Below are 13,294 nucleotides of genomic sequence, written 5' to 3'. Positions count from 1 at the left end.
GATGGCTGCCAATCTGACCGGTGTGAGATGAAATCTTAGTGTAGTTTTGATTTGCATTTCTCTAATTGCTAATGATGTTGAACATTTTTTTTTAATGTTGGCCATTTGTATTTCTTTTTTTGAGAAGTGTCTGTTTCATTCATTTGCCTATTTATTAATTGAGTTATTAGGGGTTTTTTGGTGTTAAGTTTTTTGAGTTCTTTGTATTTCTAGATATTAATCCTCTCTCAGAAGAGTATCTAGCAAAGATTTTTCTCCCATTCTGTAGGTTCTCTGTTCACATTCCTAGTTGTTCCTTCTGCTGTGCAGAAACTTTTTAATTTGATATTGTCCCCATTTATTAACTCTTGTCATTATTTCCTGAGCTTTAGGGTCTTATCAAGAAAGTCACTGACTGTTTTATATTCTTAAGAATCACCGAGGACCTCAAGGAGTTTTTATTTTTGTAGCTTGTATCTAAAAATATTTATCATATTAGAAATTAAAACTCAAAAATATTTATTAATTCATTTAAAATAGCAATATTATCTCATATTAACATAAAGGTTTTATTTTTATAGAAAATAAGCTTATTTTCTGAAGTAGAAAAAATTTAGTAATAAGAATGTTGTTTTTTCACATTTTTCAAAATCTCTTAAATGCTTGGCTCAATAGAAGACATCTAGATTTTTATAACTGCCTTTATGTTTAAGCTGCTGTGATATTATACATCATTCAGCCTCTGGAAAACTCCACTATACATTTATGAAAGGATGAAATTTAAAAAGGCAATTGATATCACAGTATTATTATGAAAATAGTTGTAACTTTTCGGCCCCTGTGAGTTCTTGAAAACCCCGAGGCAGTCCTAAGTGGCTCTCTGAGGACCACAGCTCCTCCTATACTTGTGACTGATGCACTTGTGTGTTTGCCTTGTCCTGATGGTTTGTATCTGCTCTTAATTCACTTCTGCCTCAATTCACCCAGCCTCTTCCTGGCTTCCTGCCTTCTAGCCCCACGAGTCTGTTCCCTGAAGCATGTTATTTTTTCTACCCACAGAACACTTGGACATGTCACCTGGATTTGTCCTTTCTTTTCACCCTCATGATTTGCCCTCATCCCCCTGACTAAACAACTCCTACTCATGTCTTAGCTTCAGCATGACTTCTTTTTTGCAGTCAAGATACTCCTTGATTCCCTTTGCCATGTATTCTCCAAAAGCACCTTATTTTTCCTTATTACTAATTGTAATTATATACTTATGTATGTGATGACTTGATTAAAATGTATTTCTCTCAATAGGTTATAAATTCCCTGATGCGTTACGTTCCATTCTGTCTCATTTCTTAGCAACAGACCTGGCATTTAAAGGCTGCGCAATACATGTTTGTTAAGTGAATGCACAAATGAACAAGAGAATAAGCTAGTAGCAGAACATTCTTTAACTTTGTCCTATTCTGTTAACCATCCTTTTTTAAAATATTGTTTTAGTTGTAGATGGACACTGTATCTTTATTCTATTTTTTTTTATTTATTTGGTGCCAAGTATCAAAACCAATGCCTCACACATGCAAGGCAAGTGCTCAATCCCTGAGCTAAACCCCCAGCCTCCTGTTAACTATTCTTAAGCTGTATTTATCAGATTTGTAAATAATTTGAAACTTGGAGATTTAGGTACAAAATCATGATTAGAAAAGGAACCTGATAAGTGATTGGGAACTTTAAACCCTCAGAATCAGGTGGAGGTCTTTCACACAACAATTAACAATTGTTAATTCAATATAATTAACAATATAGTTAACAATCCTTAATTCAATATAATTATATAATATTTTTCTTTTTTCTCTTTTTGTTGATTCACTCTCAATGTCCCATACATTTCATACACTAGAACAACAAATACTACAAGGAAATAGCAGGAACCACTCCGCTCTTTATGAAGTTATAGATGAGGAACTCTGATATGGAGTTCCAAAAGCCCCAAAGCAGAAATAATGTTTAGCAACAGACCTGGCATTTAAAGGCTGCTCAATACACGTTTGTATTTACCCACTTAAGGAACTGTATATATATTTATAGTTTTGAAAAACTCTTCTGGTTGAAGAAAAGCATGTTGGGAAATTCCATTCTGCTAAAGAACACATACTTCTTATTGCTGAAGATTCTTTTCAGATGACTCCTTAGCTGCTCAGTCTTTTATAGTCCTTTATATTCAGCTGGCAATAAGACAGCACTCCCTTTTTGCAGAGGTTAGCACCTTTCTGTGTAATACCTGGGTCCTGTACTCAAACAAATAATCCTTTTTCTGTTTTCCCTTCCTTTGCAGCAATCTGTAAAACTCCACCATCTAGTTGAATCACATAATAGCATTACAGTCTCTGTGTGTGGGAAAAATGGTAAGTTTCATTATTTTGGATCTATGTGCTATCCATGTAGAAACAGAAAAATACTTGAATTTGTGTTTCTGGTTGTTCCTATTACTCCCATATTCGTATGCATCTTTCTTGTATATTTGCTTATAGGGAGGAGGAACTTGAGGTCTTTTCGCCTTAGGAAAAAAATCCTTGCTGATGGAAATAGAATTAACAAACTCAAAAACTGAACATCTTTATAGTGGACATTTGACAAATGTTGACATATGTATACACTGTGAAACCATGACCAACATGAGGATAATAACCCCTTCCCATAATCAGGCACTTTTCTGCTTTCTGTAATTATAGATTAACTTCCATTTAGGAAGTTAATATACAACATATGGTGTTGTATGACATGCAGTTTTACCTTTTATAATACATTTTGGACTACTTTGGGGGGATTAATGTTCATAATTGTTTTGAGATTCATCTATTTATTAAGTGTATCAATAGTTCATTTTATTCTTGAGTGTATCCCAGTGTAAAGATATGGCAATTTATCCATCCGTATATCTGCTAGTGGACATTTAGGTTGTTGGTAGTTGGGGCAATTACAAATGATGCTACTATGAACATTTGAGTATAGATCTTTGTATGGGCACCCATTTTTATTTTTTTGTGGGAAAATACCTACCCATGTAATGTCTAGATATGTGGTAAATAGATATTTAACATTTAAGAAGTTGCTAAATTGTTTTCCAAAATGGTTGTGCCATTTGATGTTCTCACCAGTTCTGAATGGGAGTTTCAGTTACTCCACATTGTTGTCAAAACTTGATATGGTCAGTTTTTAAAATCTTAGCCACTTTCATGTGTGGAAGTATCTCATTGTTGTTTAGTTTGAATTTCCTTACTGACTAATGACCTGGGACATCTGTCCAATTGTTTATTTGACACTTTTATCTTTTTTGGTCAAGCATCTGTTCAAATATTTTATTATATATCAGACATATGATTCACAAATATTTTCTCTAAATCTATGACATCTTTTTATTCTCCTCACAGTATCTCTCATAGGGCAGATGTTTTAATTTTTAATTGTCTACTTCATCAAATTTTTTTCTTTTGTGGATCCTACTCTTGATATCTTATCTAAGACATCTTTGCCTAATTCAGGGTCACCAATATTTTCCATATTATCTTCTAGAGTTTTATAGGTTTAGGTTTTCCATTAATTATAAAATTTGTTTTTGTTTTGGATTAAAGTTTTTGTTTTTGTTTTTGTTTTTTTGCAAGCGGTAGCTCCATACTTCATGCCATGTATTGAAAAGAGTATCTTTCTCTAGTAAATTACCTTTGCACACTTGTCACTAATCAGTTGTCCATGTATGGGAGGGTCTATTTCTGGATATATATCCTAGCTTTTGTATCTGTTTACTTGTCTGTATACCAGTGCCACATATGTCCTTTATAATAAATTTTGAAATAGGGTGATATTTCACGTCTAGTTTGGTTGTTTTTTTTTAAGAGTTATTTTGATGTTTTGGACCCATATCCTTTTCATATAACTTCTATAGTCAACATGTTAATTTCTTTAAAATAAATGAGATTTTGATTAGAATTGTGTCTATTCCACAGATCAATTTGTCTAAAGCTATTGATTAACAAAATTGGATCTTTTGCCTTCGAAATGTGATATATTTCTCATTTTATTTAGGTCTTTGGTTACATTCAGCAGTGTTTTGCAGTTTTCAGTATACACTTTATTTCTCAGATTTATTCTTAAGTAGCTCATATTTTTATGTTATTGTGAATGTTAATGTAAATATTTAATTGTTCATTGTCTAGCCATTCCCTCATATGCACCTGTTGATCAGAAGGGGTTATTATCTTCATATTTACATACTGAAGAAGGAGCCTCTGCAGGTTTTTGCAGCTCTCCTAGGGTAGTGCTCTCTCCGATGTAGAAGACCCTGCAAATTTCTTCATCTCCATAGAATCTCCTCTGTGCTCCTACCTCAGGGAGTCCTCTGAACTGTGAGCTCCCCTTCCCTGCTAAGGGAACTGTAAACTCTTTAATAACAGTAAACTAGGCAAATGCAGACCACCTTCATTTGTTTTCCAACTTTGTTGTTTGATGTTCACTGCTCCCAAACCGTTGTTTCATATATTTTGTATGGTTTTTGGTTGTTTCCAATGGGAAGATAAATCTTATTATTTTTATTGCATCCTGCTTGGAAATGAATTTTCACATTTAAAAAATATTCTGATCATTTTTTGTTCTAACTTATAATGATAAAATACTTTGAGCATATACAACAGTAAGAGAATATAACCATGAAGCCCCCGTACCTATCACCTAGATTAAATAATTACCAACTTGTTGAATCTTTTTTTAAAGCTGTATTACTAATTCTTTTACCCTAGATTATTCTGTAACTATTTCAAATATCATTTCATTTGAAACAGCATGTAGCTTTTGTATATAAAGACCTCTTTTTAATTCCCTTATTATTTAAAAACCCCTTCAATGTTCAAATCTGTCAGTTATATAGTCAGTTATATAGTTCAGATTTCTTCAACTGAATCAGCGTGTATCTATACATTAATGATAGAATTTCTAACTATATATTATTTTGTGTACATATAAGATAATTGTAAATATGTAAAAATATATGTTTTAATATAAAAATATTATATATACATTTTCCAAGTCAGGATTTCCATATCCTGCAATTGATTATGTCTTAAGTGTATTTCAATCCACAGGTTCCCTCCTCCATATCTTATTTTTGCCTTGCAAATTTTTTGTTGAAGAAAATAAGTGATTATATATTACTTGTTAGACCTAGAGGCTTTGATTATTTGGCAAGAATAGTCTATGATTGGCATTGTATACTGAAAGCACATAACATCTAATTGTCATATTTTTGTAGTGTGAGCAGACATAAATGCTCATGTCTTAGGTTTATTATTTCATTAGGAGCTGCAATATATTAGGTGGAATTTTTCTGTTGTGTAAGAAAAACCACTCCCCTTAAGTATTTCAACACCCTGAGATTCAGTTTAAGCTTTCAAAATAATGGGCTGATCATCTAACATCTCCCAAAGGCTTTTAATTTTTCGGTACTATAATGTTAGACCTGGTTAGTACATTTCCATCCATTACAGTTCTTGTTCCTGTTCGCTCAAATTATTCCATTTTTAGCCGTTGAGAACCTCTTCAGATTGGCTCCTGAGTTCTTTTGACATGACCTCAATAGTCATTGAGACTTCTGTTAAACTCATTTGGACAATTCGTGACCAAACCTTGACAGGTTCACTTTTCCTGGAAGTCTGTAGATATGGTGCTTAGAGATTCAATCAGTGTTAGGAGTGTTCATTTTTATGAGGTGAGTCACTGTTGGTGGACCTTTTCAGAAGACATTTTTAGTAAGTGATTTTTTAAAAATAAAATGCAAGTTAAATAAAATATGAGTTCATGCTGACATTTCCAATTCTAGTTTAGAACTATAGAATTTTTAAAAAATTTTTTATTGATTGCACTCATGTTTCCCTTTCTTCTATATTAAAAGTGTTTATTCTCAGTGACGGGAACAAATTGGTCATTTGCTTTATCCTATTACATACAATAATCTTAGAAAAACAAACCAAAACACTCAACATCAATATGGTTCCTAAAACAACTTAAGATACTTATAGATTCTTTCTCACTGCTTTTGTGATATTTCATTAGAAATATACAAATTATATAAAAATATGGTTTAAATCACTCAAAATAGTTCTTGGTTTGTGCATTTAGGCTAACAACTTGATAGAATCATTTAAAAATATTTTTAGTTGTAGATGGACGCAATATCTTTATTTTATTTATTTATTTTTATGTGGTGCTGAGGATCAAACCCGGTATCTCACACATGCTATGCAAGCATTCTACCACTGAGCCAAAACCACAGCCCCGAAAGGATCATTTTGCTCATTTTACTTTAGTGTTAACTTTTCAAATTTATTTTTGTATTATCATGTATAAATAATATGCAAAAATATCCTCAGGGTTTGAAAGTCAAATCCATAAGAAAGATGATATTCAAGGGAGTCTAGCTTCTTCCCCCATTCTCTCTGCCTTGGGTCTTAATTCTCTATAATAATTGATAAATTGATAAATAATTTGATAAATTATTATTCTCTGTAATAATTGATATGATAAATACCATATTTCTGTTTGTTTTCTACTTATTCTTATATCTAAAAATAGCCAAATTGCATATGAAAATACTAGTTGATATAATACATACAAAACAAGATATATAAATTTATATTGCCAATATTTTAGGTAAACAAAGGAAGACAAAACATACTGAACCATTTTTCTTGCTGGTACTTTACATGCTTAACTGTTCCCAGGTCTTTTAATAGCAATGTATGTAGGTATTCTTCATTTGTTATTTTAGTATCGTACTCTGTTGTGTGGAGGAACTATGATAATTCAGTTGGTGCGGTGTTGAAGAACTTGTAGCCTTTTACTATTATAAATGTTGCTGAAATAAAAATACTTCTGCATATATTGTTTTATATTTTTTTACTATATCTTTGGTATAGATTTTAAGAAGTAAAAAAAAATTGATACTTTGCATTTACACCAGAAATGTGTGAGTGCCTGTTTCCTCATAGCCTTGCCAACAGAACATCCTGGAAAGTTTCTATATTTTTCTACTCGAGTAGATGAGCAGTGTTATCTTTTGTATATTTTCTCTACTTTTTAAAGAAATAATTTAAAACTTACAGCAAAGTTTCAAGAACAGTTCAAATAACTTTTTTTTTCAGACAGTTTAAGAATAAATTGCTGATATGTGATGACTAGGATGCTAACATTGGTTAGTGTATTGTTCTTAAAGACAAGGACATTCTTCTATGTAAACAACAATACAAACAAGAAGCTAATATTGACCCATTACTTCCAACTAACCGTCAAATCCTATTCATGTTTTGCCAGCTCTTGGACAGGGATCCAAGGTCGCAGAATGCCTTTTTTTTTTTTTTTTCATGTCTTTCTAAGATATTTCAATCTTGGCTTTTATGACCTTGATGCTTTGAATTCTGATAATTTTGTAGAATGGACTTGTCTGATGTTTCTTCTTAGTTAAATTCAGGTTATACACTTTTGTCTGGCAAATCACAGACACTAAATTGTGTTTTCACTGCTTCCTCTAAGGTGGTACGTAATTTCAATTTGTTCTATTGCTGATGATGTTAACTTGGATTACTTAATTAAATGGTGTCTGCCAGGTTTCTTCTTTGTAAATATGCTCCTTTCCCCTTTGTAATTAATGGTTATTTTGTTGAGAGATATTTTGAGACTTCATAAATAGACCATCTTCATCAAATTTTCACCCACTAGTTTTAGTATCCATTGATGTTTCTTGACTAAATTAATTACTTTGATACTTGCCAAATAGCGATTTTCTAATTTTATCTTCCCTTCCTAATTATTTAATTGCCATTTTGCTGCAAGGAAAAACTATCTTTTTCTCATTTATTTATCCATTTACTCGTGTCATTATGGACTTACAAATCCCTATTTTATTTGCCGGCTATAGTTCTTTATTTTCATTATTCGCTTGGATGTTAAAATTGTTACAGATTTAGGCAAAAGGGCTCTTTAAATTGCCTTTTTAAATATTCTAATGATACCTGTGTAGTGAAATGTTATATTCATTTAGGAGACAAAATATTAAATGTCCTAAGCATGGGAATTAGAATGCACTAGTCCCAGTGGCAATGGTGCATTCAGAATTAGACGAAACCAAAAAAAAAAAAATTGCCTTTTTAATAATGCATCTCGGTCATTCTTTGACCATTCCCTACTTAATGGAACAGAAAGATGTTCTAGATTATATTATACTTTTTTGGCCCACCCTTGTAATCATACCTCTCTCTAAGGAACCTTCATTCTTTTCACAGGGAATTTTAGAAGACAAAACTTGCACATTAGGTGTGCTCTTAATATTGGGGTTTCACTGTACTTAGACGCTCTCAGAGGAAAGAACTAGAGAATATATGTATAAATGAGTAGATCAGCAAATACACTGTATAAGATAGGTAGATGGATAGATAGGTGTTTGCATATATTTATATATCCTTGCTCGTTTACCCTTATATTATTTTTGTATTCCACTGATGTATACAATTCTTTTGTTGTTGTTGTTGTTGTTCTTTTTAGTTATACATGACAATAGAATGTATTTTGACATACATACATGGAGCATAATTCCCATTCTTGTGGTTGAACATGATGTGGAGTTACACTGGTCGTGTATTGATACAGGAACATGGGAAAGTTATGACATCTCCAATTCTAAGCCACAGGGTTCAGTGCAGTTTTCTCTCTTTCTATATTTGTAATTTCCTTCCTCAAGTGAGGAAGCGCGTGCTCATTAACCTCAGCAGGTCTACTCATTTTATCAATCCTGCCTGATTGTGACAAATCTCCCGTCATTGATAATGTTCACATTGCCCCTCCCCTGACTCCTATGGGGACATGTTTCCATCCTGATGACTCCAACATCCCACAGGAGGACCCTGCTAGGCTCTGCTCTGTCAGAGTCAAGGCTCCAACACCCCATAGTGGCTGCTGCCCCACCCCATCCAAACCACTGCATGGATGCTTATTTTTCTTACTTCCATAATGACTTTGGGATTGAATTAGGAAAGAAAGAAGTAAAAAAGATACTCAGTCAGGCAATCAGGAAAGAAGAAGAAATATTCACTTCTCTCATTATGACTAAAATTGAGCACCTTTTTAGACATTTAATACACCATTTGTGTTGTGTTTTATGTGTGTGTGAGAGATCTATTAATATCTAGCAATTTGTTACACACTTAATTCCTACACATCTATTTTGGCAGGGATACTAGAGATTGAACTCAGGGGCACCCGGCCACTGAGCCACATCCCCAGCCCTATTTTATATTTTATTTGGAGATAAGGTTTCACTGAGTTGCTTAGTGAACCCCCTTTTGCTGAGGCTGGCTTTGAACTTGCAATCCTCTTGCCTCAGCCTCCCAAGCCTCTGGTACACATCTCTTTTTAGAGACATAGTCTCGCTAAGTTGCTTCAGGCCTTGCTAAATTGCTGAGGCTGGCTTCGAACTCATGATCCTCTTGCCTCAGCCTCTGAGCCGCTGGTGTTATAGGCATGTGCCACTGCACCCAGCAAAATATTAATCTGAATCCATCATTTCTTTATCTTGGCTTATTTATGTATTTTTGCCACATGAAGGTTTTGATTTTATGTAGTTTATAAATTTTGGCTTTTGTTTTCAGATTTTAAATCCAGGTTGAAGAATAGCCTCCATTTTAAAATGCCTTGACTGCTTTTCCATTGATCTCCAACTTAAGAGATGCGGGTTGTGTTTTTGTGGGAGAATAATCTGACTCGACTCTATCTCCTCACACTTTCAGCTGGAGTCCAAGAGCTGGAATCACGCTTCCTGGTGCCTGGAGATTTATTAATTTTGACAGGGAACAAGGTGCAAATGCCATGTGATGCCATTCTGATTGATGGCAGCTGTGTGGTAGATGAAGGCATGCTGACAGGTACAGTTGCATCTGCGCAGCCCTAGCCTCTGTGGGCTGTCCCAGGCTCTGCGCTACCATGGTCCCTCCTCTTCCTGTAGCTGAATAGCAATGACTCTCTGCTAAGCTCAGGCTGCTGTGCTGCTTCCTAGTTCCACATGCCATGCTGAGTCCTGTTGAGGATGGATCTGGGAGTTCAAATTAAAGGAACTCTCTATGTGCTGAGTGCCATCATTACTTTATGCGTGTTATACATTTCCTTCTGGAATAAGGATTTTTACAATCCTCTCATTTTACCTTAGAAGATCGTCGGGATCATTAGATCTTTCAGAATTGTCTGACTTTTAAGTTTAGTACTTTTATGTGACATATGTCTTGAGACGAACATGGAGGGTCTGAAAACCATCACTGACATCTTAAAACCCACAGGGTCAAATCTGGCCTTGACTGAAATGTTAAGAAAAGCTCATGAAGGGGCATTCAGCAAATGTACTACTTCCAAAATACACACAGAGTATTTTGGACTGACTACATTTAATTTTTAAATAGCATGCTAAACAGGGAGGAAACTTAGAGGTCCTTTCACCTCACAGACAAAACAACTGAGGTCCAGAGAGAAGTAACTTGCTCCAGTGGGCACTGCTTTGATTTCTCACCGTGTAACATAATAATGACATGTTGTGCTAACATTTCTGTAAGATAAAAAAGAACCATAAAGTCTTTCTCAGAGATGAAATAGGGGTCAGGGAAAGCTCATGACATATTGTAGTTCCTATTAAAGGTCATATCAAATCCATTGCTCCCACGGAGGACAGAAAGGCATGAAATGGCAACAAGAACACACCCCCCCCCCTCTCCTTTGTGAACTTACACAAATAAAGGATCTGCCAGATCATGGCAGGTCAGGGTTTGTTTGTTTTTTTCCCCTCAAGAATCTATAATTCATAAAAAAATCCCTAAGTGCAGGGACTTTTGCAGTGCCAGGTACTATTTTCCTATGAAAGCCATCCTTGCATATGAGAACGTAACTCTGACTTGATTCTGCTCACTCTGCTAAGACCAGCAGAAGATGTTCCGAGCTCATTCCTCGGAATAGTCACAGTTGCTGTCACATCTTCATTCCTCATCTCAGCCCACTGTAGTCGGCTCCTCCCACCACATTGGTACTCCTTGACAATATCTCATTGACAAATCCAACGGATTCTTTTAAGTTTCCCCTCTTACTGACCTCTCCAATGAAGTTGACTCTTTTGACCATCTCTGCTTCTAAAAACTCTCTTCTCCCCAACTTTCGAAGGCACTGCTCTCTCTCCACATTCTTCTACCACCAACCGCACCTGCTCAGCTGCTTCTCTTCCTCTGTCTCAAGTGTTAGTGTTGCTCAGAAGTGAGTCCTGGTCCTTCCTCTTCTCACTCTACGCTTGACTCTTAAGTAATCTTGTTTCTTTTTGTGCTTTCATTTTTATGCCTATGAGCTCTGACTAAATACCTCTAGACAAGACCTCCCATCAGAACTTCAGATCCAAATAAATATCTAACTGCACACATGGCATCTCAACAGGGTTATTTTCTACAGGTAGTTCCAACTCATGGTGAACCAAAGGCAATTCTTCCTCTTCTTCTGCAATCCCTACTTTGATGAATAATGCTGCCCTCTGCTCATCTCCAAAGCCAGGAATTAGGAAGCTGTTTTAAAGTCCTCTGTCCCTGTGGCCTGCCTATGTAAAAATTCCCTCAATGTTTGTAGCTTCTTACTTCCTGACTTCTTGAACCCAGTTCTACCTTTCTATTCCCACTGCCAACTGCCATGGTTCAGAACTCATCCGCTGCCCCCGGCACTCCTGTGATTATTTCCTAGCTGGATGTCCAGCCCCCAACTGCACCAGACTTCAACTCCTCCCCCATACTGTGGGCTCCTACAGAAAACAAGAGTATGCTCTCTTAGGGTACTACTCTCCGAAGTTCACCATCTCTCCATCCTCCTTCACCCACCAGTGCCTCCAGAAAAATGTTTGGGCACTTAACTATGTTATCTTTGGGATCCTGTTTAGCTCCTATGTGGCCTTCATGGCCTTTTTATCCCGGTACTCTGCACTCTAGATTGCACAGCGTGCTTTTCCCTAATCAGGTATTTCTAGACTATTATACCATCCATGTTTGATTGGCAATACCAATAATATTTATGTTAGGACACAATGCTTATTTATTTACATGTCTGTCTCCCACTCTAAACTAGAGATCTCTTAATAAGTATTACGTTTTTCTCATGTCTCCAATACCTGGGGTTGTGTCTGCCACAGGTTGGCTCACAGCAAGTGTGTGGGGGGTGATAAGTGACTGAAGGTATGATTTACGTGGGTGAAGATGTCCCACCTCACTATGAGACGCTTGTTTTCTGTAGGAGAAAGTATCCCGGTCACCAAAACTCCATTGCTCAAGACAGACAGCTTGGTGCCCTGGAAATTGCAAAGTGAAGCAGATTACAAACGGCACATCCTCTTCTGTGGAACAGAGGTCATTCAGGCCAAAGCAGCGTGCTCGACTTCAGGGACTGTGAGAGCAGTGGTGCTGCAGACTGGTTAGCATCCCTACTCCATGTTTTTTCCCCCAGGACTGGGGATTGAACCCAGGGGTGCTGTTACCATTGAGTCATACATCCCCGACCTTTTTGATTTTGAGACAAGGTCTTACTAATTGGCTGAGGCAGCCTTGAACTTGAGATTCTCTTGCCTCAGCCTCTCAAATTGCTGGTGTTACCAGTGCACGCCATTGAGCCTGGCTTGTGTTGTTACTTTTAATGAAATATTTCTACTCAGTTTATCTAATGCCTTAAATTTGTGAGGTGAGGATCAATTTTTAGATAACACACCCACACCCAGTATATGTAAATCTATGTATTTTAAATGCCAATTTGCTAATTTAACTATGGCATTTGCATTTTAGTAATAACAATAATACTGATGACGGTAATCACTATGTGCTTTGCAGTTTATAAACTGTTTTCACACCTCAAAGCAGCAGAGTAGCTGCTCCCCCCCAACCCCGCACCACCACACTTTGTGCATGAACATTCTGAGTCTACACAATTCAAGTGAGCTTTGAAAAAATAACACAGCCAGAAACTGACAGAGCTGGTCTTGAAATTCAGGTCTTCTAACCAAAATCTCAAGTTTATGTAAGGTTAAAAACTGAAAGCTTAACACTGAAAATTATTAGAAAAGGGAGTTCATCAGTATTTATTGGACGATTTAATTTTAATTCAAGTGAAGGGTGTGTATATATGCATGTGTGTGTGAGTGTACGTTTATATACACACACACACACTCATGAGGCATTCTTTAAAATAAAATTGTATTTGGAAAAACTGTGCTCTGCCCCGCCCC

At 35.8% G+C, this 13,294-nt stretch overlaps 1 protein-coding gene across 2 annotated transcripts in view; it reads left to right on the top strand.

Moving 5' to 3' along the window:
- Atp13a4 (ATPase 13A4) overlaps nucleotides 1-13,294 on the top strand; it is a 139,721-nt gene that overhangs the window by 70,340 nt on the left and 56,087 nt on the right. For both annotated transcript variants that reach the window (XM_015499907.2, XM_048804093.1), the window contains exons 8-10: nucleotides 2,306-2,375; nucleotides 9,798-9,932; nucleotides 12,313-12,489. In XM_015499907.2, the coding sequence (XP_015355393.1) occupies nucleotides 2,306-2,375; nucleotides 9,798-9,932; nucleotides 12,313-12,489 (382 nt within the window). The remainder of the gene's footprint in view (nucleotides 1-2,305; nucleotides 2,376-9,797; nucleotides 9,933-12,312; nucleotides 12,490-13,294) is intronic.

Source organism: Marmota marmota, unplaced genomic scaffold (genome assembly GCF_001458135.2).
Source record: "Marmota marmota marmota unplaced genomic scaffold, marMar, whole genome shotgun sequence".
Classification (NCBI taxonomy): domain Eukaryota; kingdom Metazoa; phylum Chordata; class Mammalia; order Rodentia; family Sciuridae; genus Marmota; species Marmota marmota.
The sequence above is the reverse complement of the archived record's forward strand: the minus strand, read 5'-3'. Positions and strand labels throughout refer to the sequence as shown.